Source organism: Ostrea edulis, chromosome 2 (genome assembly GCF_947568905.1).
Source record: "Ostrea edulis chromosome 2, xbOstEdul1.1, whole genome shotgun sequence".
Classification (NCBI taxonomy): domain Eukaryota; kingdom Metazoa; phylum Mollusca; class Bivalvia; order Ostreida; family Ostreidae; genus Ostrea; species Ostrea edulis.
The window spans coordinates 9,348,712-9,375,462 of NC_079165.1; the positions used below are offsets into that span (position 1 = coordinate 9,348,712).

At 34.6% G+C, this 26,751-nt stretch overlaps 2 protein-coding genes and 1 long non-coding RNA gene across 9 annotated transcripts; 2 read left to right on the forward strand and 1 right to left on the reverse strand.

The window, feature by feature from the left end:
- The first annotated feature begins 380 nt into the window (after positions 1 to 380).
- LOC125678108 (manganese-dependent ADP-ribose/CDP-alcohol diphosphatase-like) lies at positions 381 to 18,984 on the forward strand. 6 transcript variants are annotated; one of them, XM_056156042.1, is made up of 4 exons: positions 381 to 527; positions 6,425 to 6,498; positions 17,724 to 18,401; positions 18,491 to 18,984. In XM_056156042.1, exons 2-4 carry the CDS (start codon positions 6,468 to 6,470, stop codon positions 18,802 to 18,804), a joined length of 1,023 nt encoding a protein of 340 aa, XP_056012017.1. In that variant the 5' UTR covers positions 381 to 527; positions 6,425 to 6,467; the 3' UTR covers positions 18,805 to 18,984. The 6 variants fall into 6 exon arrangements, with proteins under 6 accessions (XP_056012017.1, XP_048772198.2, XP_048772197.2 ...); XM_056156040.1 differs by lacking the exons at positions 381 to 527; positions 6,425 to 6,498 and adding exons at positions 16,239 to 16,261; positions 16,478 to 16,554; XM_048916241.2 differs by lacking the exons at positions 381 to 527; positions 6,425 to 6,498 and adding an exon at positions 15,177 to 15,321.
- LOC125678110 (uncharacterized) lies at positions 4,936 to 7,374 on the reverse strand. 2 transcript variants are annotated; one of them, XM_048916244.2, is made up of 4 exons: positions 6,861 to 7,371; positions 6,656 to 6,703; positions 6,343 to 6,540; positions 4,936 to 5,222 (listed from the first exon to the last, which is right to left on the reverse strand). In XM_048916244.2, the coding sequence occupies exons 1-4, from the start codon at positions 6,925 to 6,927 to the stop codon at positions 5,059 to 5,061; spliced, it is 477 nt and encodes a 158-aa protein (XP_048772201.2). In that variant the 5' UTR covers positions 6,928 to 7,371; the 3' UTR covers positions 4,936 to 5,058. The 2 variants fall into 2 exon arrangements, with proteins under 2 accessions (XP_048772201.2, XP_048772202.2); XM_048916245.2 differs by lacking the exon at positions 6,656 to 6,703 and having other exon boundaries at positions 6,861 to 7,374.
- A 2,481-nt stretch (positions 18,985 to 21,465) lies between the features above and the next one.
- LOC130052068 (uncharacterized) lies at positions 21,466 to 25,599 on the forward strand. Its single transcript, XR_008800422.1, has 3 exons — positions 21,466 to 21,897; positions 22,758 to 22,907; positions 25,088 to 25,599. It is a non-coding gene; the product is annotated as an uncharacterized LOC130052068 (long non-coding RNA).
- Positions 25,600 to 26,751: the final 1,152 nt, after the last annotated feature.

The following is a 26,751-nucleotide window of genomic DNA, read 5'->3' on the forward strand; positions in this document are numbered from 1 at the left end:
TGCTAAGTAACCTAAACCAGCTAAGATATGAAGCCATGTTTTAGAGGAAGCTTGAACTGGATTTTCATGTGTTGTGAAATAATGTTTGGTATTTAAACAGCAAATTTTGCTAAGTAAAATCAGATCGCCATTCAACTCGAGCCCGACAACATCTCCCTATACCATGGTGAGACACGAAGGGTTTGGGGCGCTTCTCAGCCGCTTACTTCGAACATTTCTCCGCAGCCGAGTACGGTTCATCTCCTAGGGGCCCGGGCTGGCCTTTTTCAATGAGGCACCCGGGCCGAAAACGGTGTGTACATTTGTTGACGACTTACCCACAGAAACCTGGGAGAAATACGGCTACATGGGCTTGAAGGACGGATCCCTCCCTAAGCGGCCGCGCAGTCACACCCTCGGTGTGCTAGCAGTGGGGAGTGGGGAAGTCTGGAGGGCCCCCAATCGTTCAGTGTTAGTGGTAGATTTGTGTTACTATATTTACCACAGCATTGTCACTTTTGGGGTTTGTTATCTTCACTAATTCTGAGGTATGTATGGGTACTTGTCTGAATGTGTATTATCTACAGGTAACCAGTGGAAGGTTTTTAAAAATGTAATGTACAGTCACCTTATCAGCTAATTAATGTCCTATGCAAGGAAAGATTGCTGTTATAGTGAGACCCCCCCCCCCCCTCCCCCCATTAACCCCACGGAAAATCTGCTACATAAATATATGTACATGTAGTAGAATTTCCTTCTAATTCAATTCCGGGTAAGTTTATGGAGATCCATTTATAGTAAAAACTAGCAATATTTGAAAAGACGAAATAGTAATGGTTTTTTGTTTGTTTGAGGAATGTACAACTGATGAGAAATATCGAGGGCACCTGATCTCATGTGAGATGTGAACCGAATATCCGGCGTTATCCATACTTATGTATATATAATTCAAAGTAAAATTGGGTAATTCATAATTTTTTGCTTAATCATGTAATTTGATTAAAGAGAGGCGATTCTTTTCATTTGATTGATGACATTCAGTATTAAGTTGTCCGGATGCCGTTTGTAGTATGTGCATGTTCATGATGTTTAATATGTAGCAACCCCCACAATTCCCCTCTAGATCCGCCACTGGATAATACATTTCCGCTATAATAACGCAATACGAATTCTCAACAAGAGGTCCATGGGCCTTAACGGTCACCTGAGTAATATACAAAATCTCTTGAACTATGGACAGCTCAATAAAACAAGGTTGTATTCATTATTTTTAAGAAATGAAAATAAATTATCATCGGCTTTCAAAATCAAGTTTTATCATTGTCCAAGAGTGAAAAAAGAAGAAGAAAAGAATTTAAAAAAAACCATGTACATTATCTTCATTGTATGATTGTCGCTCCCTGAAGCATAGGTAACTAGTCCAGGGGTCTGACTTCCACAATTTTGGTAGTAACCGTAGTCTTGACTATACAATAAAGTATTTTATCACAACTCACTGATGTATAGAGGAAAATTGTACAAGACAAACCGTATCCTCTGATACAGGTGTAGAGAATTTCAAAATGTTGGAAGAGGGCTACACGCTCTTCCTATTACCATACACACTGTTACTTCACAGTGCACTGAAGAAGAAAAGATTACCCTCCTGTGATGTCATAAGATTTCGCAAAGTCAATGATTTGATAAGATTTACGCATGAGAGGAATATAAATTTTGTTTGAGTCTTTTTCAATAGTTATTGTAAAAAAAAAATCTTGTTAACTATGAATAATCAATTATATGTTTCAAAATATTGAATCCAAGGGCAATAACTCTTGTTTTCGTTAAATTATTCATCAAGTTCATTTCATGCGATAGTTTTCTATTTTTCACAAACATTTTGTATATTTTTGAAACAAACAGTTTCATGAAATTGTTACGAATATCGTTTTAACCAGTCTGATGATGCTATTTAAGGAAAATTGCAATTTTCTGACGTTGACAATAGGTAGGCCTATATGTGTGCTAATTGATAAAAAAAATTATTAATACCGCAACGTGCTTATTCTATTATTTTTATTTGTTACTAAGATATATTACTTGAAAAATTAACAATCAAATATAAGGTTGAACCTATAATTCTAGAGGGGTGGAATTACCTTAAAGCCATAACCTGTGGGGATCAGGGTTAGAATAGGTCCTCAGGCGACAAAATGGGGCGATCCGCAAAAACCGAGACCCGTGTCACAGTAGGTGTGGCACGGTAAAGATTCCTCCCTGCTTAAAGGCCGTAAGCGCCGAGCATAGGCCCAAATTTTGCAGCCCTTCGCCGGCAGTGTTGACGTCTCCATATAAATGAAAAATTCTCGAGAGGGACGTTAATATACAACCAACCAATCAACTGAATCTCTGTTCAAGGTGTAGGGAATTTCGCGATATTGGTAGACAGCTACACGAAAGGTGAAGATAACGAACAGTGATCAATCTCATACCTCCTATAAGCAATACATAATAGAGAATTAGGCAAACACGAATCCCTGGATATATTCAGGTGCCTAGGAGGAGTAAGCATCCCTTGTCGACCGGTCACATTCGCTGTGAGCCCTATGTCTTGATCAGGTAAACGGAGTTATCCGTAGTCAAAAGCAGTGTGCCAAGAACGGCCTAACAATCGGTATGATTGATTGATTGCATCTTGTTAAATGCCCCTCTCGAGAATTTTTCACTCATATGGAGACGTCACCAAGACCGGTGAAGGGCTTCAAATTTAGGCCTATTCTCGGCGCTTATGGTCATTTAGCTGCAATAATGTAGCCCTCTCTGATTTTTTTTTTTTTTTTATTTTTTTTTTTTTTTTTGGGAGAGGGCTACAACTCATTAGGATCTCCGTAATGGTGCAAATGCGGGAGTGATTCACTCCCGCAACATTTGCGCTCATTCTAAACATTTCCTGACTTTCTTTACGTAAATAAAATGATATTCTGTTTCTTAGTCAATATATAAATTTACAACCTGCAACTTAAGATTTGTGAGGCTCTATTCTACCGTTTTCAACAATTTCGATAAATTCCAATTTCTCGATTCATATTTGTGCACCATGTTTGATGTACTGAAGTTTCAACTTCCGATTGTCAAGTCATTTGCATATGCCATATAAGGTAGTATTTACATCAATGGACAAGTATGGAGGCGAAAGCTATTTCGTCGGTATTGAAAAGGTTTGAATTTAATATCAAGTTAAAAACCGAACAGCAGAGTGTAAATTCTTTCTGCAACAATATGATTTTCCTTTCTTTGTCGAAGTGGCTCGAGTAACTACATTTTCGCGCTGATTGTCAATGTTTAGGTTTTTCATTAGATCCACCTACGAGATCTCGCGATAACAAGCATGGCGGAGCAGACGAAGAATTTTGCATGCTGTACATTGTATTTAATGAAAAACACCTTTATTAGACATACCCGAGCACAAAGTTGGTACTCCTTTTGGTGTAAACAACATTTGGGACTAATACACAGAGTTTATTATCGGTTATTCATAAAATTATTTTGCACCATTACGGAGATCCTATGGAATTGTAGCCCTATCCCGAAAACGTCAGAATTAAAAAAAATTGGATAGGGCTACATTATTGCAGCTAATGGTCATTAAGCAGTAAGGGTGCCACACCTACTGCTACCCGGGGCATCCGTTTTTAAGGTCATCTCCGAGGATCCGTGACATTTACACTTGATGCCGAAGGTTTTGTCATGGGACTGTCACTACTTGTTTTAACGACTTAGGTTTGTCACGGTCGGTATTCGAATCCTGAACTTCCGCATGCGGGGCGAATGCTCTGCCTCTAGACCACTGCGGCAATCGGTATGAAACACGTCCATAACCATGCTAATATAGGGATGGGGTCAATTACATTCAAAAGTAATTGATTAAATTACAATTACTTTGGCAAATTCTTTAGTTAAATTACAATTACTGCAAATTACAAATGTAATTAACTAAATTACAATTACTTTGATAAAGTGATTAATTAAACTACAAATTGCATTTTGTGAGTTTTCAAAATTTTATTAACAAGCATTTTTACAAGATATAGTTATTCACATATGTATAAATAAATGAAGTTTTAGATGTTTCCCAATGAATACTTGAAGTATTTGTCCATTGCATTTTATCATGACGAGCTGTCCAAAGGTTAAGTCATTCATCCTGCAGCGGTCAGGGCGTAGAATCTTTCCTGCAACACTGAACAGTCTTTCGACTTGATCAGATGTTGCAGGTATTGATATAGCAACAAATGGTGCCTTCATCAAAATAAAGAAGATTTATGCGTGTGTATATATTCCTGAAAGGTTAATATTTAGTTCCAACCAACAATAAAATTAGTTTATGCTAAATATACTAGTATTTATTGATCATAATAGATGAGTAAAATGTATAGAGAAACATGGTAGTTCAGAGAAATTAAAAAATTTAATTCTTCGTTGAAGATTTGATATTTTGTATGATTTGTCTTATGATGTAATTTAAAAGTAATTGGAATTACATGTTATTTTTCAATATAATTAATTAAATTACAATTACTTGTAATTGAAAAAATCTTCAATTACAAATTACTTCCAATTACTTGAAAATATGTAATTGATTACAGTCAGTTACTGTTACGTTTTTAATTACCCCATCCCTATATTTTGCTAAATCACATATACTAAGTGTCCATAACATCGATGAACCTTCAAGCTTTGTACCCGTGTTGAAATCAGTGTAAACTATCATAATTAATTGCTTGTTATAACCTGTACATCCCCCCCCCCCCCCCCCGAGGGCCCTTGATTGGTGAATAAAACTATATATAACAGTGTATAAACATTTTTTTTTAAATGAAAAAAGAAAAGAAAAGAAAAACCCAACTGAAAATGAGATAAGTTGGTGATTTTCTGAAGCTGACCCATATTAAATATGTTCATCATATTCTAGTAAAGTTAAAATGTTCAATATTTTATTTTCATAAATGCACACTTAAAAAATTCGACAACCAATATGCAAGTTCTCAAGTTCTGTTATTACAATGATATATATTTCGTCCAAGAACCTGCACAATTTTATTAATCCTGTGGCTGTGTTTTCGAGTTTTTACATCGATCAAAACCGAACACAACAAAGAGTAAAATAAACAGAATTCCCAAGGTCAAGGGCATTCCGATGGAGTAGCCGTAGAAAGGGTTGTCACATTTTGGACTGTCCAGCTGACTCATGGCAAAACCAAAGGCTGAAATATTATAAGATTATCGTAATTATACAATTCACTATATAAACAAATACAATACAGACGATTTTGTTTTACAAATACAATAAATGTAGATGGCATTTATAAGCCTTTTCAATTACTGAACACGTTTTATATTTCCCAAGTTTATAATAACGCAATTTTCAATAATTGACAAGGCTTTACCATTGAAAGGTCCCTGCAGCGGGTCCTTCAATATAGATGTTGTTCATTCTGACAGATTGATATTTCATGAAAAATAAGTTCTTGTTTAGTGGATGTTGCAGAAGAGCCACCGAGGTCAAAAATTTTCAAACAATACAAGTATTTCGAGACTGATGAGGTTATCCTACATCCATTAAAACAAGAATTTTATTTATAATCTACTACAACTCGGAAATATACAGCCGAGCATTTATGAATAAGGTCACTTCGTGACGTCATGACAGTTGGGAACAGACTAGACTTTCATGTATCTCCCCCCCCCCCCCCCCCCCCACACACACACAAGATAGGCTGTATAGATCTTATATACAAACCCCCTCTACCAAATCAACAACAACAAAAAAAAATATATGTAACCAATAATTTATCCAGAGTATGTTACAAGTTTTCCGCCAATAACCTTCATAAGTCGTTATGCATGGTCAGTTTCTACTTTTCATATGCTTGTTAGATGACCACTTGTGATATGCAGTGAATTATTGGTTCTGTATTTATTTTTTCATTAGGTACGGGGAAGGGGGGAGGGGGTGTACTGAAGATCTATACACGAAGTCCACACTTCAGGTGCCTGTGGGTTTTGTTTTGTTTTTTGCTGACGAAAAAGGTGTTCCTGATTACAACGCAAGTACATGTATCTGAATTTTGAAATAGATACAAAAAGAAAAAGAAATACTCGATGTGGATAGAATATTTTTATTTCTTATTGTATCTACATGTATCTATTGATCAAAATTCAGATAATTATAGCACCAAAAAATAGAAGATTCACGGTGGAAATCTCACATTATTTCTCGAGATCTTGATTAATTAGTGCAAATATGATTCGATAAACCAATCCCCGGTTTCTTTAAGTCTTAACTCTCAATACATATTTCCCAAATCGTCAACATTTACTTACATACAAACTCCAAAATGAATGTGACAATGACGGAGAAGGCGGCCATAAACTGCATAAAATCTCTGATTTCTCTATCCCACAGGAACCCAACAAATACCCAGAGGAAGGTGCCCGTGAAAAGGCCCATGACACTGGTGGGGACCATCAGCAGGGGAAGTAAGTGAGAATCGGAAGAACATTCTTTCCGAAAAAACACGACTGAAAACGAAATTTGCAGTTACATAAAGCTACATTATTATGCTTTGACTTACTGAGTCATGAAAATTAGTAGAATGAGAGTGAATTAATACAATGTACGGATTCAGATACCCACCCATTAACAGAGAAACGATGGAGGCCCAGAATATCAAAACTCCGGTACCTAGAGAAAGATAAAATGTGCACCCAAAATATCAAAACTCCAGTACCTATGGAAAGATAAAATGTGCAAATACTTTGTAAACCTACACGATGAGAGAGAGAGAGAGAGAGAGAGAGAGAGAGAGAGAGAGAGAGGAGTTTAGAGAGAGAGATTTTACCTCCTACAAAAGTTTTTGCGAAATGTTTTCTTTGCTTTCTGAGACACAAACCCATCCGACTCGCCATTTTTAATTAATTTAACCTTGTACTTCCACTTCCGTCTAATCTGTTGTATATTTCTTAGAACAGCTTATTGATTTCAGAGAAACCTATCACTTCCTAGTGTCGATAATGTATTTTAAAGATACATGCATCTAAATCTTAATTGGTCAATAAACCAGAAAATGCAGTTTAAACCCAAAGGAAATTTGATTTTATCGTAATCTGCTATGAATTCGATTCTCAATTTAAAACTCGACGGGCCCTTCGACATGTAAATACGAGTATCAATAGAACATTACCTGTCATGTTCAAAATGCTGCAAATTGTTTAAAATAAAGAAAATTGTATCCCACAGTCAAAAACGAGGCGGACCTTTGATCAAAGTTTGTAATATACAAGTAGTCCAATGAGCTTCAGGAATTTGTACAGAAAAATGATTAGTATTACATGTATGTCAGCTAAGATTATTATATATACTAGAATTACTTTTATTCACATCATATACATAAAATCTAATTGTTTTTCATTCTATTTATGAACAGGTATGGATAAACGATCAATGAAATGGGTAAAACTAGATGCTGCAGCCGATGACAACATGCCATTTCCAAAGTTATCAGAGGAAGAAATAAGAGTCTTACCATCAGCTGAAAACCGCAAACTCCTATTCAGCAGAACATTTTACTGAACAGGGTTTGTTTGAGGCCCTTGTCAGCAATGGAATTCCAAATATAATAAGTGCCAAAATTCAAAGTCGGTATAGAAGTGCAAAAAAGTATGCTCTGTGGGTGAAACATAATGATGTAACAATTTCAACGTGGTATTGCTCTTGCAAAAATGGTGCCCGTGTTGTCGGGATGTGTGGACACATTGCTTGTACTGTATGGTATTTATCGTTTGGAAGGTATCAAATATCTATTTCCGGTGTCAGAGACTGGACGGACGCTATTGAGGATGCTGCTAGAGATATGGACTTTTCTGATAGCGACAGTGACGACGATTGTGTCAGCAATCAAGAAGAATGAGTGATTTCCGCAGATAAATTAACGACTTAAAAATGTATATTGCAATTTATATCAAATAGAAATGTAGTAAATTTCAATTTCAACAACTTTTTATAAACTTCATCAGAACATTCCCTACTGTGTAAGAATCATATTCAGGAATGCTTCATATTGAGAAAAAAATATCAAAACCCAAAATAAAAGTAAACATTTTGTAACAATTGGTGAATTTTTTTTTTGACAATCATGTTGTCATGACAACTGGGAAATGTCATTATTTTAACAAAATCTGTTAATTTATTGTAAGGAGTTTGTGCATCATTTTTTTTTCTTAGTTTTTAAAGATAATCAAAAATTAAAATACATTCAAAGACGATTTTGTAGGATTTATAGCAAAATCATTCGTTTCCATGGCAACCTGGATCAAGTTTATATCTAACCCTTTTTGAGACATTGTAGTATCAATTATTTTAATCCAATACTTTGTTCTGAAAGATTTTGCTTATCGATATTAGATTTAACACACCTATCTTGAAAATATATTTTTTCTTTCAAACTCAAGGGGTAGGGGTAGGACTATATTGAGCGATTGAACCTATATTTAAAACTCTCTAGTGTACATTTAATAAATGAAATACAGTACACGACACGAGTTTTGTACACCCCACCGTGGAATGACCACGGTGGAAAATCCACGGAGATACACCATGTCCTCCGTGTTCCATGGTGTGTGTTATTTGCGAATACACACAGCTGCTAAGAGCTTTGTTCTGGCCACGGGCGCCTTGCGGGAGATGGGAAAATGTGCCGCAGGCCAAATAATCAAGATAAGGATGGAATTTTAATAAAAGAAAAAAATGTCAATATTTTCCCTCCTGATACTGATATTGTTTTTCAGCATTTTGAGCCAATTCCAACGATACCAAACACTATATATTATGTTTTTAAGAAAACCTGGTTTTGAAATTTTTTTCTTTAATAGTCTTCTTTCTTCATTAAAATATTCTTAAATTCTATGTTTAAATAATGCGTACTTGCAAGCAATTCCTGTTTTGAATGCGAATTAGTATATTCAGTAAATGAAAAACATACATGTACAACATGTGATAGGGATGTTTAATAATTACCGATGTGCTCTCTCTCTCTCTCTCTCTGACAAATGCGCTGTTTAACATAATTACTTCCATCATATTGTGCTAATATGCATCTTGACAAATATAACTTGATCCAATATAGAAATTAGCATTGTCGATTATTAACAATTTGGAATTAATTTATTACGTAATTAATAGAAGCAAAAATACAAACCATCGAATGATTTATTTTTAAAATCCCGAGTTAATTACATTTGACCGAGACTTATATTCGATGTACTTTGGTAGAGATTTTCATAACAAAAAATGTTCATCGGGAGTGTCTGGATAATGCAATGATTTTTGTATAATAAGTATATACCATGCAAATTCCTAGGATCTTTGTCACAGTATAACTAAATTACGGTTAGCTAGTTTGGATTTTGACTTCGTAAGAAAAGTGTGAAATATATTCGGTCGGCGCGATATCAGATCTAGTCTAAGATCACGGGTATTTTGCGCCGACCCAATATATTTCACTCTTTCCGCAAGAAGCCAAACACTTCTGTTGATTTCAAATACACGGATTAGCTGACCCCCATTGTTCTACTGAGGCGAAAACCCCTTCGAATTTGCATGGAATGTACAAGTTATACACAGGTCATTGTTATAGTCATACATCATAGTACCGCTAACCCGACAAACATTTTTTTTTTTTAATTTTGAATAAGTTATTGAATGGCGAAGTATGACCAAACTGCAGATTGAACTTTATAGAGCCCCGCGCTAACATTACTTATATTTTTCAATGTATCAGAAGGGGTATGTTGCCGGTTAAGTTGTGTAAATTTCTTGACAAGCAATAAAATAACAACAAAAATGGTGCGTAAATAACCTTAAATTGGGAGCGTGTGTGTGTGTAGGGGGGGGGGTAGTAATCTGAAACTGTCTCAATTCCCCCTTCCGACTTCAATTTCTTAAATCGTGCAGTGGGTAGGTCGCTACAAGCTACAAGGCTACATCCTTAACTTTCAAGTTTTCAAATTACACCCTCTCCGATTCTACGTGCCTGTAATCAATATTTAAGGATGTAAATCCTCGGTGTCAAATGCAACTAGTTCATGAAAAAAAGACTAATATCAATCAGGGCCGTAAGTAGGGTTCTAAATCAGGGGAGGCAGGGGATTGGGGGCCGCCGATTGACTTTACGACTGAAAATGACACTTTTTAAATCCCAATTTATCATGTTTGTGTTTCATTTGTACTATGTAAAGAATCGTAATATGGTGTCAAAGACAAAGGTGCTTGTCTTCATTTTAAACATATATCCTATAATATAACATTTATATAATTTTATTTTCTTTTTTGCCAAAAAATCAGACGAGGCAGTTGCCTCGTCTGCCTCATCGGCAGTTACGGCCCTGTCAATATAAACAGAAATGACGTAACGATTATTTGCTTTTATTCATATACGCTATCAATTATTAAAATCTTTAATTTAATCTTTAGATGCATTAGATAATGTAATTTTAATAATCGAGAGCGTATATGAATAAAAGCAAATAATCGTTAAGTCATTTCTGTTTAAATATTGATATTAGTCTTTTTTTCATGAACTAGTTTAATTTAATCTTTAGATGCATTAGATAATGAAAGCAAGATTATCAATCATTGATTATAATGTTCATGAATGTATGCAGATACGGGAAGTTTGATACGCTCAATATAAATCTTGAAAGTACAATTTCTTTCTGATTAATTATCCATCCCCTTTCATTCTGATATTGTTTTTTATTTCCCATTTTGTTTTCTTTACATGTTAAATTTTTGGGCTGGTCCGGGTTAGGACTAATGGATGAGTCCCCCCCTTCTAAAACGATGTTACGTGCTTAGCTGTCTATCTCCTTCTCAGTCAAAAATAAAATAAAATAAATACATGCTATATGTACTGCAACATCATTGGATTTACTGGATAATTCTTCGATTTCACCTTCATAATACATGTTAATGCAAGCGGACTATCTAGGCTTCTTTTTTTCCATCTTCGCTAGCCGAGATTATTTGTCCACGAAGGCAAAGTTGACAGAAAACCCATTGCTAGCGGAGATGAGATGAATTTTACCCCCGTATTATGTTATAATTGACCAAAACCTAGTACGTTTGTTTTACAACTTTCATTTAGAAGACGCGCAAGTTTGTGAGTCACTGAATAGACGAGAAAACGTCTGCATTTTTATTTCAATCGTTGTCAACTCTATACTTTGTGATATTTCAAGACTACATGTACTCAATTCAATTTGTTGGATCTCATCACCATTATGCAATGGTATACAAAAATATAAAGACAAAAAGATGTTATATATACATTTAGTAAATAATACATGCGTGTAATAAAGTATTTATCAAGTTAGAAAAAAAAACTAACTTAAAAAAACGTGTTATTATTAATGTGAAGTATGGGCATTCTAGGTAGGGGAGCACATTTTATTTTATTATTTTCTTAATGAAAGTACGGAGTTTTCTAAAGGTTTGTTTAAAAGTAAAGATATTCTTAATATTTATTTGTTTAGGTGATAAAAATTTGATTCTTTGCTCACATTGCATCACAGTGGAGTACATAATGAAATTCATCTCCAATGTAAACATGTACATGTATATATCTGACCTTAATCACATATTCCTAATTACAATGAAAACTTTACGTAAAAATAAACCATTGCTTATGGTACACATTTCTTTGAACTGCTATTTATCAAATTGAAATTACTGGCATGTGATTGTCGTTGTTCATGACCCTTCTTTTATTTGGTGAAATTGTGCTGCACGTGCCGTGAAACAATGTACCGACGAGTGGTAGGAATAACACAGGTGTTATTATATACAGGATGTCGAGAATTTGGGCGTTTCATAAAAAGGTGTGAACGTCTGCAGGGAAGTCTACATACGGATATGTACCGAAAACACCAACGTATCATTAAACGACAATTACAAGAATTGAATGATTGATAGCTAATTTCTAAATAAGTAATGGGGTGGGGGCATGCATGCTGGCTAAGTGAAAAGGTTTTTGGGGTGAATCATTTCGGAAATTATTTCTTTGTTTTATCACACGGAGGTACACGGTGGCATCGACGGAGGTACAGGTGACATCCACGGAGATACGCGGTGGCATCCACGGAGATCCTCCGTGGACTTCAATGTCTAGCTCGCGCGGAAAAATAGGACTTCAAAGGTGCCGACAATTTTAAAGGTCCACCGTGTTTGGGGCAAATTTGTTCCACCGCGTTGCGTGGAACACGCATAAAACTCGTGTCGTGTACTGTATATGAAATTTTGCTATTTTGTTATTTTACGTAGTCATATGTATTCAATCATAAAATATAAGAAATTTAGCATTTTGGGCCGTATAAGGCATATACCGTACTTAGTTCGTTCTCCGCAAAGGTTGTAGGATGTATGCCATTGGTAACTTTTCTGTAATGTAAAGCCGTTTTAGTAATTTTTGTAATAAATGACAAATATAAAGACAGCTTATGCATCATTGAATTTAGTTGTAAATACTGAAACTTCTTTGTGGTATAATGGAGCTAACTGCCTGTTCACGTATTATGATCCTCGCGTGTTATTCAGAAACTGAAATATGAAATCAATATGTACACATATACGACTTCGAGAGTTTTGCAGACCTCAATATTTTTTCATTAGTTAACATTTGCCTTAATTTTCAATGGATTTTCCCCAGAAATCTAACCATCTTGTTAGTTTTCTCCCAGAAATGAATACCTTAATGCGAGGAAATCCAGTTATATGGGTAATGTTTTCCGAATCTCCAAGTAGAAATCGCACTATATCGTAGGTTTGGAGATTATCTCTTAGTAGGCGTGAACAAAGTGAAATCTCTGTATTATATGTAAAACTAGAAGTATTTCTCCTCTTTATGCTGTATACTATAAGTTGAATAAATCCCGGGCGTCTATCCAGTCGACATGTAATTTTTCTCTAGCCCAAATTCCACCCCCTGCAAAAAGTCAGCATTATATGTTATGCATAAAATCTAGTATGTTGCAACAGACTGGAAACTGCGCTAAGCATCTTTAATAAAATCAAACCAGTTCTACTTTGAACATTAAATGGAGGTTGCTTTATTTCCAGGTGTCATTATACATTGTTATCTCTTGCGTATTCGATATTATTGATTGTATGTTGTTTGACGTCCCTCTCGAGAATATTTCACTTACATGGAGACGTCACCATTGCCGCTGAAGGGCTGCAAAATTTAGGCCTATTTCGACGCTTACGGCCTTTGAACATGGATGGATTTTGTATTGTATTGTTTATTGCTCATCAGCATAATACATATTCAATTACAAAATATAAACAAAAAAGATGTATACAGTATGGATGGATTTTAATCGTGCCATACCTGCTGTGACATGGGGCCTCGGTTTTTGCGGTCTCATCCGAAGGATCGCCCCCATTTAGTTGCCTCTTTCTACAGCAAGGGGTACTGAGGATTTGATATTGGATGTCCATACACCGGGTATGATGAATGGAGAGTATGGTTTTTATATACTATAAAATAATGTCTCCATTTTTGTCTAATGAGTGGTATGATGTGGAGAAAGAGGAAAGAAACGAGGTGCGTAAAGAATGTGTTATGACAGTCTAAGAAAGGTAGCAAGAAAGAAATACATTATGATTGTACTGGTATCCGTTTGCTATCACAGTTTTTATCATGTCCTTGTGTCACTCGTGATTTTTGCTCTTTCTGCTTCATGGTGCGAGATTTACCTACTGAACATAGCAATCTCTTCCATGAATTGTACTCTACAGTAAGTCGAATTTTATCTTAGATGGCAAAGACTGCTAACAATGCATTGCTTGTTATTTTGCCGTACAGAGAATGCAGAATTCGTTGTTTTAGAAGCCGCGGTGAAGAACTAATACAACTTCCCCTTTCAGAAGAACAGAGCAAACGTGAGTAATTCGATTTACACAAAGATTCATACATGATTTTTTAATTATAGAGGACAGAAACAGTTCAAGACTTAAGACTTTGTCAAAAACCGAGAACTATGTAATACTTGTTTATATTCACAGATAAATTATATAGTTAATCTGTAAGTCTATTAATGGTCTTTATCACTATAAAGCTCAATACAATATTTACACATAGCAGAGTCGTGCTTTCATCTCCGTTATACGACCTTTCATGCGACTCAATCACTTGCAGTTAGTTGGTGTTATTACCAGGTGTTCGTATCAGTTTCAATGTGGCTCTGGTGAATATTTTAAGTGATTGAGTTCTTATTTCAGGAATATGTACAACTTCTGTCAGCCCGATCACAGACAAGAAATTCCAACCCGCTCAAGCTACACAACTGCATGGAGTTTTTTCATGTATGGATCTATTCTTAGAAGAAGAAGAAATAATGGTGACATTTCCTGAGACATGCATAAACTGCCCCAACTTACTTTTTATCGCATAAAATGAGGGGGTAGGGGGTTGTGTGTGTGTGTGGATTTTATTTCTCAATGCAATGTACATACAGCGTTTTATCATTCCCCATGAGAACGCTCTCATATAATGTTGGTTCATTTTGTTGAATATGAATAAATGTCGTTTTCCATGCATTGAGGGCCATGCATATGACGAGCTATGTTATTTTGTGCTAATGTCTACATGCATTGATTTCACATTAAATGTGCAGTTGCCAATAAAGTTGAGAAATTCACATTGAAGTGTTTATTTCTTTATCATGTTGATCGTAGACCTGTATTCAGCGCAACACATGAGCGATGATGCGGCAGGTTAATCACGGCAGGTATATAGTATATTTTGTCAGATACAAAGGTTCACTTTTATCATTTGTAATTATCTTTTTAAAATGCAAGCAGAAAATCATGTGTGAAGTGAAAATGGAATCAAACTTGTTAAAGGCCTGGAAGTTTGCCGAATGTTGTGTTTGGCGTCAATATCCTCCTTGATTACATTTCTGAGTGATTATTGTTCTTCAATATTCAAATTTCTATAAATAAATAATAATAATAATAAAAAAAAATAAACCAAGAAAAAGAAAGAAAAAAAACCAAGAAAAAACAAATAAACGATAGTTCAAATGATAAACTGTCCATTTCTTATTTTCTGTTTATTTTGAACTATTTACTTCTTAGTAACAGAATTCTTATCTATTCTAATGTCCATACCTGCATGTACTAACTAGGATGGGAACTCAAAGCTGTTACATTGAGGCTAATATTTGAGGTTATGTTTTTATCACTGAATCTAGAGTTTAATTGAGATTCCACCTTAATTATGATACCAACACCTGGAGAGAAAGGTAAATTACTTTTAGTAGGAGTTTTATCGTTAGACCCAATCCATCTTCGCTAACCAAGGGTGACGCTCCACAATGTTTCTCTTTTCACCCTTGGCTAACGAAGATGTGTTATAGGAATTAGTCCACATATTAGGCCATATTTATCGAAATTGTTTTAATTTTTTGCAGATTATGCATAATATCTGTGTCTGTAATGTATTATTATCTACACGCTTGATTGTTCTTTATTTCCCATTATCATTTGGATGAAATTACTACAAATGCAGTGCAAGAAGAAAAATACTTTTATTTTCCTCGATTATCAGAACCTAGGAATTCGTTGTACAGTGCGTATTTGATGTTAAAAAAATAAAAAAATTAATGTTATAATATTTTCTTAAAAATTAAAAAACAACCAAACAAACCACAAAACCATACCAAAATTAAAAAAAAAAATTAAAAAAAAAAAAACAAACAAAAAAACCAAACAAAATGTCTACTCATCACAAAGCTTCGGAAAGTTGTCCCGATTACAAGTTGTTTACTTTGTCCTAACAAGAAAGATAACTCGATGTCGTGATCATAGTTATTTATGTTCCGTCAGAGGAAGTGTTCGCCTTTAATTTTAGCACATTTTCAAGAAACCCTCTCATTGGGGAAAAGGACTTATGCTCTACTAGGTTCCTGTAAGTAAACTGTTTTACTTTGTATGTACCAAATATCGCACAAAATCTCCGAAAATCGTGTGGTAACTATGAGGTGGTCGATATTTACCTAACAAGTATGGTGCGCGATTCTAGCCACTATATACCACTCCACGTGTCAATAATGACACCGCGTCTAATTGAAATGAATCACTTGGTGAATGGTGACGCAATCGTGGTGTAATATTGAAATATTCTGTTATATAAACAACAACAAAGTTAATAATTTATTATTGTGCTTTCCAGAAGAATCAAAGGTTTGCCCATTCTTTATTCATTTGCGAATAGATTGTAAAATATATCATTCATGTACAATGGTTTAATCATATCATGTCAAACAAATCGAAATAATTCATAATTGAAAAAAAAAATCCCAGAAAGTGTAGGGGATGACCCCCGCCTTTATCGTATGGCATACACATCTCATTAGATTTACATGTGTATTTAATCGTGATTGTATAACATAATATTAGATTAGACTGCAGACAGAGCCTTCTCGTTAAAGGTGCAAGTCACATAATGATAAGCTGAGAGATGACATCATATACAGGTAATTCTCAATATCTCCATATGTATGAAGTAAAAACATACCTTTAACATATCCTACAAAGTGCAATGATAATAACTATGTAGGGTATGGATACTTCATGTGCATAATAAACTAACAAAAACAGAGAAATGGAAAAGAAAGGGGACAATGAGGGGTGGTTGATGGGAAGTAAGAAGGACAAACAAAAGAGGAGAACCGAATAAGGTCAACTGTGTACACATGGAATTTACTTGTTTTAACCCTTTCTCGGTCTTATCTGTCAATATACATCTGTACATGTTACTGATAGCTCGTGCAAACAGGAAAATAAAACTTTAAGTCATCGCTGTGCAGTTAAAAGTATCAGAGATATTTGAATGTGTAGGAGATTTATTTTAGGTTTTTGATAATGTATTTTTGTTTTGTTTATTTTTAAAACAAGTTTGTTTTTTTTACCATTAAAGCGAATATATATTCATGTTTTTGTTTTTTTTTTAGTTTTCATATCAAACTAATTTCTTAAATGCTTTTTATTTTGTCCACATAATGTTGCATATCTTTATATATACGACAATATTTATCATTGTCGAGCGAAAAAATCCATTTTGCCTTTGAAAATATTTGGTTTCGTTACGTAGTACTAGATTTGTTCCTTCTTTTTTGTTGTTGCCGTGATTACTATCAATGTAATAAGAATGCCGATTTTAAATTTAAGTTCTACTTCGATAAATTCAGAAAAGATTCAGGGTAGACTTGGAAATTAAAGGTATTTAAATTAGTTTAAGTCCTGAGATATACACAATTTTAATAAATTATCGGTGCCGATATTAAAGCCTAGATGGTACAGGGCAAAGTCCTGGTGGGACCCGAGGTGGCAAAACCCGCGTAAACTATTTAGCGTTTTTAGGATTTTATGGATTATTCTAGCTATACTTTACACATAATAAAATCAATAAATAATAACAAATAATTGATTTGGTCACATACAGGGGCTCTAAATCCACCTCTGTTAATAACTAGCTTTCTACATTGTTTATATAGCACAATCGATCGGTGAAATGGAAGTGAGCACATCAAAGTGTTTAAGAGATATAGGCTAACGCGTAATTGAAATACGAATAACATTTGTACAATTTCGACTTTGAAAGTAGAGGTTTCAAAATGAAGGTATATCTTATCGCATTTTTCAGCTGCCATGACGTGCGTCTTGGACGGGAGAATACCACATTACAAATTTGGACTGATAGCTGATGTGCAATATGCGGACTCAGAAAACGGCTTCAATTTCTCCAGGACAAACGAACGATTTTACCGCCGATCTTTGACATTACTAAAAGAAGCCGTGGATGTGTGGAAAAAATGTGACGTAGATAGCGTTCTACAGCTAGGAGACGTCATTGATGGAAAATGCAAGGGCATCGAGCAGTCCGATATTTGTTTACAGAGAGTTCTTGATCAGTTTGATGAACTGCAGAGAGACGTGTATCACGTGTGGGGGAATCATGAATTATACAATTTTGATCGCAAATGGCTGATGACCTCTGACCTAGCACCAAAAGGCGCTTCACGGTCGCCTCCCGATTGCGCATATTATTCCGTTGACCTTCATCCCCAACTCCGCCTTGTAGCGCTGGATTGTTATGAAGTCAGCCTGCTCGGCGTGGACAAGTCTTACAGATATTTCGACCAAGCCTGGGAGACGCTGAGTGCCATAAACAAGAATGCCACGTGGAACAGTCCAGAAGGTCTTGTAGACTTAGAAAGAAGGTTCTTAAAGTATAACGGAGGGTGTTCAACACGGCAGGTTCAATGGCTGAACGAAGAACTCGCAGAAGCTAGAAGAAGGAAACAAAATGTTATAGTTATTGGTAAATGGAAATTTTTCTATATATAAACCTTGTTTCTGATATCAGATAAAAACTGATTTTTTCCAACATGATTTTACGTCTTGTTACAGGTCATTCTCCCGTTTTGGAAAGCAGTGGGCATGCTTCCAATTTGCTATGGAACTTCGATGAAATTTTACAAGTCCTGAGCGCTCACAAGGACAGTGTACTCTGTTATTGCTGCGGTCACGATCATGATGGTGGGTTCGACCAGGACGAAGCAGGAATTCATCACATAACGCTTCCCGGAGTAATTGAAGCCGTAGACAACAACCCGTTTGGCACCGCTTATCTCTATGACAACCATCTTATGATCACCGGAAACGGAAGTGTTCCCAACTTCTGTATAAACTTGAAGTATCCAATAAACACTGGAACCAGTTGACCCAATTCCGTCCTTTAAAAAAAAGAATGGTCACAATTTTATTTGATTTAATGTAACGAAAACAAACACTCATTAGACCACACTCAGGAAAACTAATGATTTTTATCACGTGAATTTTATTTCAAAGTATTATTGTTGCTCATATTTCTTAATTCTTTGAACAAAACTGATGTTCCTGAATTACCTTCATGAGAATCGTCTTACACACGTGTACATGATTGATTGTATATTGTTTAACGTCCCTTTCGAGAATCTTTCACTCAAATGGAGACATCATCATTGCCGGTGAAGGGCTGCAAAATTTAGGCATATGCTCGGCGCTTACGGCCTTTGAGCAGGGAGGGATCTTTAACGTGCCACACCTGCTGTGACACGGGACCTCGGTTTTTGCGGTCTCATCCGAAGGACCGCTCCAATTGGTCGCCTCTTACGACAAGCAAGGGGTACTGAGGACCTATTCTAACGCGGATCCCCACGGGACCACGTGTACAGGATGTCACTGTACGTTCTTGAATGAATTGTGTTTGATCAAGTTTATTAAATCAAAATTACGGTATGCCACATGCGAAGGTTTACAATGGATACAAAACAAACATAATACTCTAATGAATCTTTATCCTTAAAATTCATGTACAAAATGAACGTCAAATGTGATAATTCCCAAGCTATGTCACGTGCTGCTGTTGACTTTTCTGTGCATTCGTTGACCTTAAACAAGCTTTCGATACGGTTTCAAATTAGAAATTTGGGTTGTGGCATAAGCTAATCAAGAGTGGGGTAAATGGGAAGTGTTTTAATTACATGAAAAATATGTATATATGAATTAAATCTATAGTAACAGATTATTTTAACAGTAATGTCGGGGTACGCCAAGGTGAAAATTTATCACCTTTTTTATTTTCTTTATACATTTAACATTAATGACCTAGTGGGGTTTCTACAAGATAGAAATATCATTGGTTTACAAAGTATAACAGATGCAATAGAAGATTAATTCTACAAGCATTTAAAACTTTTTATGTTGTTATATGCAGACGATACCGTTATCATGGCGGAAATGGATGCTGATTTGCTAAATGCTTTTAATTTGTATTGTTCAGAATGGAAACTTAATGTTAATGTCAATAAGACAAAGGTTTCAGTATCTTCTAAAGGTCCTTTGCCAAAAAAGGTATTGTATTATAATAACAGTGTTGTTGAAAATGTGAAAGAATTTAAATACTTGGGGGATAATTGCCTGCGCAGGTTCTTTTTGTAGGGCTAAAAACACTTATGTGAACAGACACAAAAGGTAATGTATAGTGTAATAAGGAAGATAAGACAATTTAAGCTACCAACAAGGTCTCAGCTGGATCTTTTTGATAAAGTCGTTGTACCAATTTTGACATATGGCTGTGAATTTTGGAAAAATGAAAATGTTGAAATAATTGAACGGCTACACTTCAAATTTCTAAAACATATTTAAAAAGTAGTATCCGTTATATGATATATGGTGAGACTGGGCGCGTCCCATTGTATATACAATTATATACAAGGATGCTTTCTTCCTGGATAAGATTTCTTACTAGTTCGGAAAACAAAATTGTTTGTATATTATGTAAATATTTAAATTTGCAATATTTCCAAGGGGGATTAAATAATTCATGGGTAGATTTCTTATACAAAATTTTAACATCTTGAGGATTCTCGAATATTTCGTATGAGCAGAATTTCAATGATAGGAAGTGGGCTGTTGCAGCTCTGAAACAAAAATTAAGTGATCAATTCATCCAAAAATGGTAAAGTGATATAAACAGCTCATCAAAAGGTCAAATATATATATATATATATATATATATATATATATATAGATAAAGTCTAATTTTGGCAAATATCTGAGCATTTTACCAAATACTTTTAAAATTTAGAACTACAAACCATCAACTTCCTGTTGAGACAGGTAGATGGTCAAACGTTCCACTTAACGAAATACTTTGTACATTATGTAACTCAGGTAAAATAGCAGATGAGTTCCATTTTATTTTAGAATGCAAATCATTAGCTAGGATCAGGGAAATGTTTTTACACCCCAGATTTTGTAATAAGCCGAATATACTTAAGTTTAGTGAGATAATGTCAAGCTCAAGTTTTAAATCGTTGAATAATCTCTGTTTCTTCATAACTAATAAACTAAAATGTATGATGCAGTCTGTCCTCCATAACTTATATCTTTTATTTTTTTTTCTTTTCTCTTGTTTGCTATGTACATCTCTTGTAATTTCTTTTTTATTATTTACATTTTTTTTCTTTTCACGATTCATTAAGACGAATCACCATTATCTTTTATTATTTACCGTACCTCATGTACCACTGATTGTTGGTGTGAGCGAAATACCGGTAAATGAACTGGACCCCGTATCCCTGTCTTACAACGTTGCTAAACGTAAGCCAAGATGGCGTTTTTAAAGCCAATAACATAACTGGGTATAACTGAACAATTTGATATTGAAAATTCATCAGCTGTCGCTGACCATAAATTTTCTTCATATAGCGATTGTTAGGCCGTTCTTGGCACACTGATTTTGACTACGGATAACTCCGTTTACCTGATCAAGATATAGGGCTCACGGCAAGTGTGACCGGTCGACAGGGGACGCTTACTCCTCCTAGGCACCTGGACCCATATTTACTAAAGTTCGTAGACGTAGACGTAAACGTAGGATTTACGTCTGACTTAAGATTAGAGTTACGTACTCGTGAATTGGTATTTACAAAACCGTTCGTAGCCGCAAACGTAACTTACGATGTACGATTGCACGTACGCGTGCGCAGTGGCTATTTTCACTTCGAAGCGTAAAAAGTGTGAATTTGCTCATTTACTTTGAATTCCCTGCGCTACCGCCGCATTATGACGAAAAAGAACACAGAATTTTGTGAGAAAGCAACGAATCTCAACGTATACGTATGCCTGCCAACGGCATGTCGATCAACTGTACCGTTATTCAGTGTTGTTTACAAATCCAAATGGAAGGTTCATCAAATTTAACGCATTTGACTTGTGCATGGATCTGCGATGCTGTAGGTGTTCAAAAAGAAGTCGGCATGGACTGACAAGTAAGTTAAGTTGTTTGTGTAGTAATAACCTTAAATGTTTTACCACTGACTACTCGTCACTAGGCCCCTAAATAATGTTAAATTGACTTCAAGGGGATTCAGTACATGACACACATGGTAAAATCACAGTCCCTTATTCATTTTGTTCTCAACCTATGTAGCTGCTATAATGCCTGGATCTTAATTTCTAAATAGTGAGCACATATACATATGTGTTAGTTATTTACAATTTGATATGTGCCCACTATTAACACATTAAGACACAAGCTCATTTGTGTACATGGTAACTTCAAACTTTTGACAATACCACAATTGAAATTCAAAATTATTTATCCCATTTTTTTAATTTCATGACTGGGACAACATCAAAGCAGTATCATAGCTACCTGCACACAAGTACGCACATGCTTTCACGTCATTTCGCAAAAAGAAAAACAAGAATATTGGTGAAAAATGAATCTAAAATATACATTAATACAGGCACTAATTCTAAAATGTGTGATTTGTACGTGCCCCTCTATTGCATGGTTATAAAATGTGAAATTATTATTGTTTTAACAATATATACTCTGGGTGAACAGGTAGATAGGATGAATGGACTTGGTACCAGATGAGAACAGTTACAGTCTCTTTTAGCATCATTTCAATTATATTGCTTGTGCACATCCATGTGCAAAACTTTCAGAAAATATTGTGAAACAAAATCGCATTCAAATACAGTTGTACAACTGTGTGAAGTCAGTGTTAATTTATTTAATGTAGAATAACATTGACTATATATTAATTGGAGATATTAGGTCTGATATACATGTAACATGCACTAGATATCCAAGTTAGCTGACCTCTTTTATTTTTCAAAGGGTCATAAAGGTGGTCAAGAAATAAATTGCCATCAGACAGCAGCATTCCTTGATTTAGATGCATTTCTCTTCATGTCCTCTCCTGAAAGATTTTCCATGATGCCTCAGGGTTAGGATTGGGATGCAAGATGTACAGTACATATATATGATGTAAGTATATTCACTGTTTGTACACATTTAATCATTTCTGTACTTACAAAGTTTTAAAAAATCCAAAACAAATTATGGTACATGATGTAATGATTTTTGTAATGCATTGATGATTAAATCCTTAGGCAAAGATTTAAGAACATACATTTATGAGTTTTTATGATCAAAGTTTGTCCATTTTGCAAGTTTTGTACCTGTCTGTCTAAGCATATCTTCACCTTTTTGGCAAATAGAAATTTAACCAATCTAAGGACATACACTATGTTTCTTTGAAATTATTTTTTATCTCCTCGATATTAAAAATTCTTGCATGATTTCCAAAATAATAGCTGTAATTTTGTCACCAAAATTTTAAATCAACACTCAATAAAAATTGCTCTATATCATATATTTCTGATCAGTAATAACACATGTATTCAGTTATTTGAAACACCTTTTAATCTCAAAGCAACCAAATGAATATATGTAATTTTGGTGATTAAATAATTATTATCTTGCAAGCCAATAATTCTTCTTTATATATTTCTTTACACTAAAAGCGGTTATCAAATGTACTTTTATTAGGTCACCTGAGTTTACTCAGTAACCTATTGCAATTAGTTTTCATTCGTCGTGCGTTAACAATTGAACATTTTTAACTTCTTAATAACTACCAGTCCAATTCTTTTCAAATTTGGTATGAAGCATCATTGGGACAAGGGGGACCAATTTTCAAAAATCTTCTTATCAAGAAACACACATATATAAGAAAAACTAAATGCATAGTGATGTAGAGCAGGCAGGCCTCTACCAAAATTGTAGATTTCATGATCCCCGAGGTAGGGGTTTTGACCCCAGGGCGGGGCAAATCTTGTTATATAGTGTTTATGTGTATAAAACACTTAAATTACATCTTCTTTAATGCTATTAATACTAAATTGAAACTAAATGGATAGAGCAGGTAGTCTTTTACCAAAATTGTAAATTTGATTTCCCCCAGAGTAAGGGTTTTGACCCCAGGGTGGGGCCAAACTTAGTATATAGTATTTATGTGTAAGTTTGCTGATACTGTATAAAATATAAATGCAGAAAAGGATGTACAAAAAATGGTGAATTTCACAACCCAGGGTTATGACTTTAAGATGAGTCCAAATTAGTCATATCTTTTGATGTTTTCATGTGAATACACCTATTTAAAGCCTTTCATCAGTGTATGCACTTTGAGGGATGTGAAGTTTTAAGAACACATCTTGTTTTATACTGTTGCTGAACATTAGAATATAAATAACAGGAAATTTTTTCTAGATTTCATAGTCCATGGAAGTAATGATACTTTTCCACTAGTATTCAGGTGACCGATAAGGCCTGTGGGCCTCTTGTGAGGTTTCTGTTGTTTGTTTTTTTTATTTTACTAAAGAAATATTTTTATTAGTCAGAAATACATATTCCTTTGCCATTGGGAGATTTTGAGAGATAAAAATGGTTGCCATCACTTTCACAACAAATATGCCCCTTTAAATTTATAATGTTGTACTACCATGTATTATATGTCAGCCTGAGTAGCTTAGTGCAAAGGTACCAGGTTCAATACTCAATTTTGCTAAAGATTTTTCTCACCTTCTTTGCTACAGTAAAATCCCATTCATATACCTTACTGCAGTACATATCAGCTGATTTTACATTTTTACTTGCCACAACCAGGGACTATCAAAATATGTTAACTCTAGACTAATTAAACCTGAGAATTTTGTAGAAAGAAAATAGAATGCAAGTGAATTGTACCTGAAATATCACAAAAATTTTCTTTTATTTATAAACGTGAATTACCTTAACTGAAACTTACCATTCTTGGTTAAAAAGTATTTTTTTCTGGTTTGGAAAGAAGCCAATTTCATTACAAGGGGAATGGTTAATGAAAAAATACTAAAGTTGACCTTGGGGTCATTTGAAATCTTTTTCTTAATATGGGCTCTTGGGTTATAAATCATTAAAATTAGAAATTGTAGGTGATACTTAATGATATCTTCCCAGATATAGTGTACGGTAGATAAATATAATGTAAATAAAATCAGTATTATCACAATTTTACAGTTTATTTAACTCACAATTATGTTGCATGTATTTTTCAAGCCTTATGAAATTTGATTGCAGTGTAATGACAGTTGTTTATTTAAATCAGTGTAATACTATTATTTTTCTAGGTCTATGGGTACATTGCTGTAATGGCCTGAAAAATCTTTTGCGAAACCGAGAAATGTTCATCTTCCATTGCCTTGATTGTGTAAAAGGACGAGCAGAGGAATGATTCAAAAATATATGGCAGGATTGAGAATCTAACCCATGACCCGTAGTCTGGTACTCTACCCACTGATCAATCCATGCTGATGGTCCATCTGCTACATTGATGTCATCTTATATATTTATTTATTCATTTATATCATATGGACATTTAAAAATTGACAGTAAAATATAAAAAAGTTTGATATTCAGCAAAATAAAATTTGTTACAATACATGTTTAAGAAATTAAGTACATGTATATGCATTGTTATGCATACAATTATGTACATGTAATTATATTTGTTAATAGATAACTTTTTAGATGAATTTTCATGTTGTTATTGATATTGACATGTACATGTATTACTTCCATTTCTAGAATGATTTTAACATCTTGATATTAAAAAGATGACATAATAAATAAATCTTAAATATTTGTCAACAAAGTTGTCTGGTGGGTTAAAATTTGTAAAGAGGAGCATTAGTACATATGTCGGTTTAATGTGAGAAGCCTTCAGAATGAACTTTTATCAGTGAGATTTTTGTAAATTGGAGGGGGGGGGATGGGCTTCAACAAAATAATATGTATGTTGAAGGCATCATCCTTGGAGTTTGGTAATATACCTGCAAAGACTTTTACCTAGCTGATCACATATAAAGGTCAATTACATACAAATCATGAATGGTAGAAAGATTCATATATATGCATTATCAATGAAGGTTTGACTCCTGTAGGATTATAGTTAAAGGAAATGGCACTCTGAAAGATTGAAAGTCTACACATGACTACACTAGTAGGCATCACAATTGCTCTCTGAAACAAATTACACAAAATTGTATTCTTGGAATGAAATGCATATCTTTTTTTTTTTTAAAGAAATATTTATTTAGAGGCTCATTTCCCTGTTGTGTAAGTTACAATGTAACAAAGTTATTTGGACTACCAATATTTGCTTATAACCACAAAGAAAAGATCACATATCTATAAGTAGAAATGGTTTTTCTATAGCTGTCAATCACCATGTATTCTTGTACACACAGTGACTCTCTTCTTTTCAAATCTAAAACATTGCATGTTTGATTGCATATATATACATTAATTCTACCATGTTTGGAAAATTAAAAAAAATGTATTTCCCTGAAAGATGCTAGACCTACCCTGTATAATAAGATAAATGGCAAATATTCTTCTTTTTTTTTTAAATAACCTGCATGACTAAAATAAAAAGCTTCCCAATTATTTCTAAAGGCAAGGTTAGATCCACCCAGTCTGATTAAAATCAAATTTCGCATTTTGCTCGATATACGGACATACGGACAGCGACTGTCCGTATATCGAGCGAAGTGAGAAGTTTGATTTTAAATCAGACTGAGATCCGCCACAAGGTAAATTAGATCGGGCTCAAAATTTAGAGAATTGTCACACAATTGCAGATGATCTCAAAGAAAACGATAATCTGAATAAATACAATTAATTTGTGTATTACTAACCAGGGCCCATATTTACTAAAGTTCGTAGACGTAAACGTAGCGTAAATCTAGACGTAGCGTACGTTTACGTGTGGGACGGTATTCACTAACAGTTG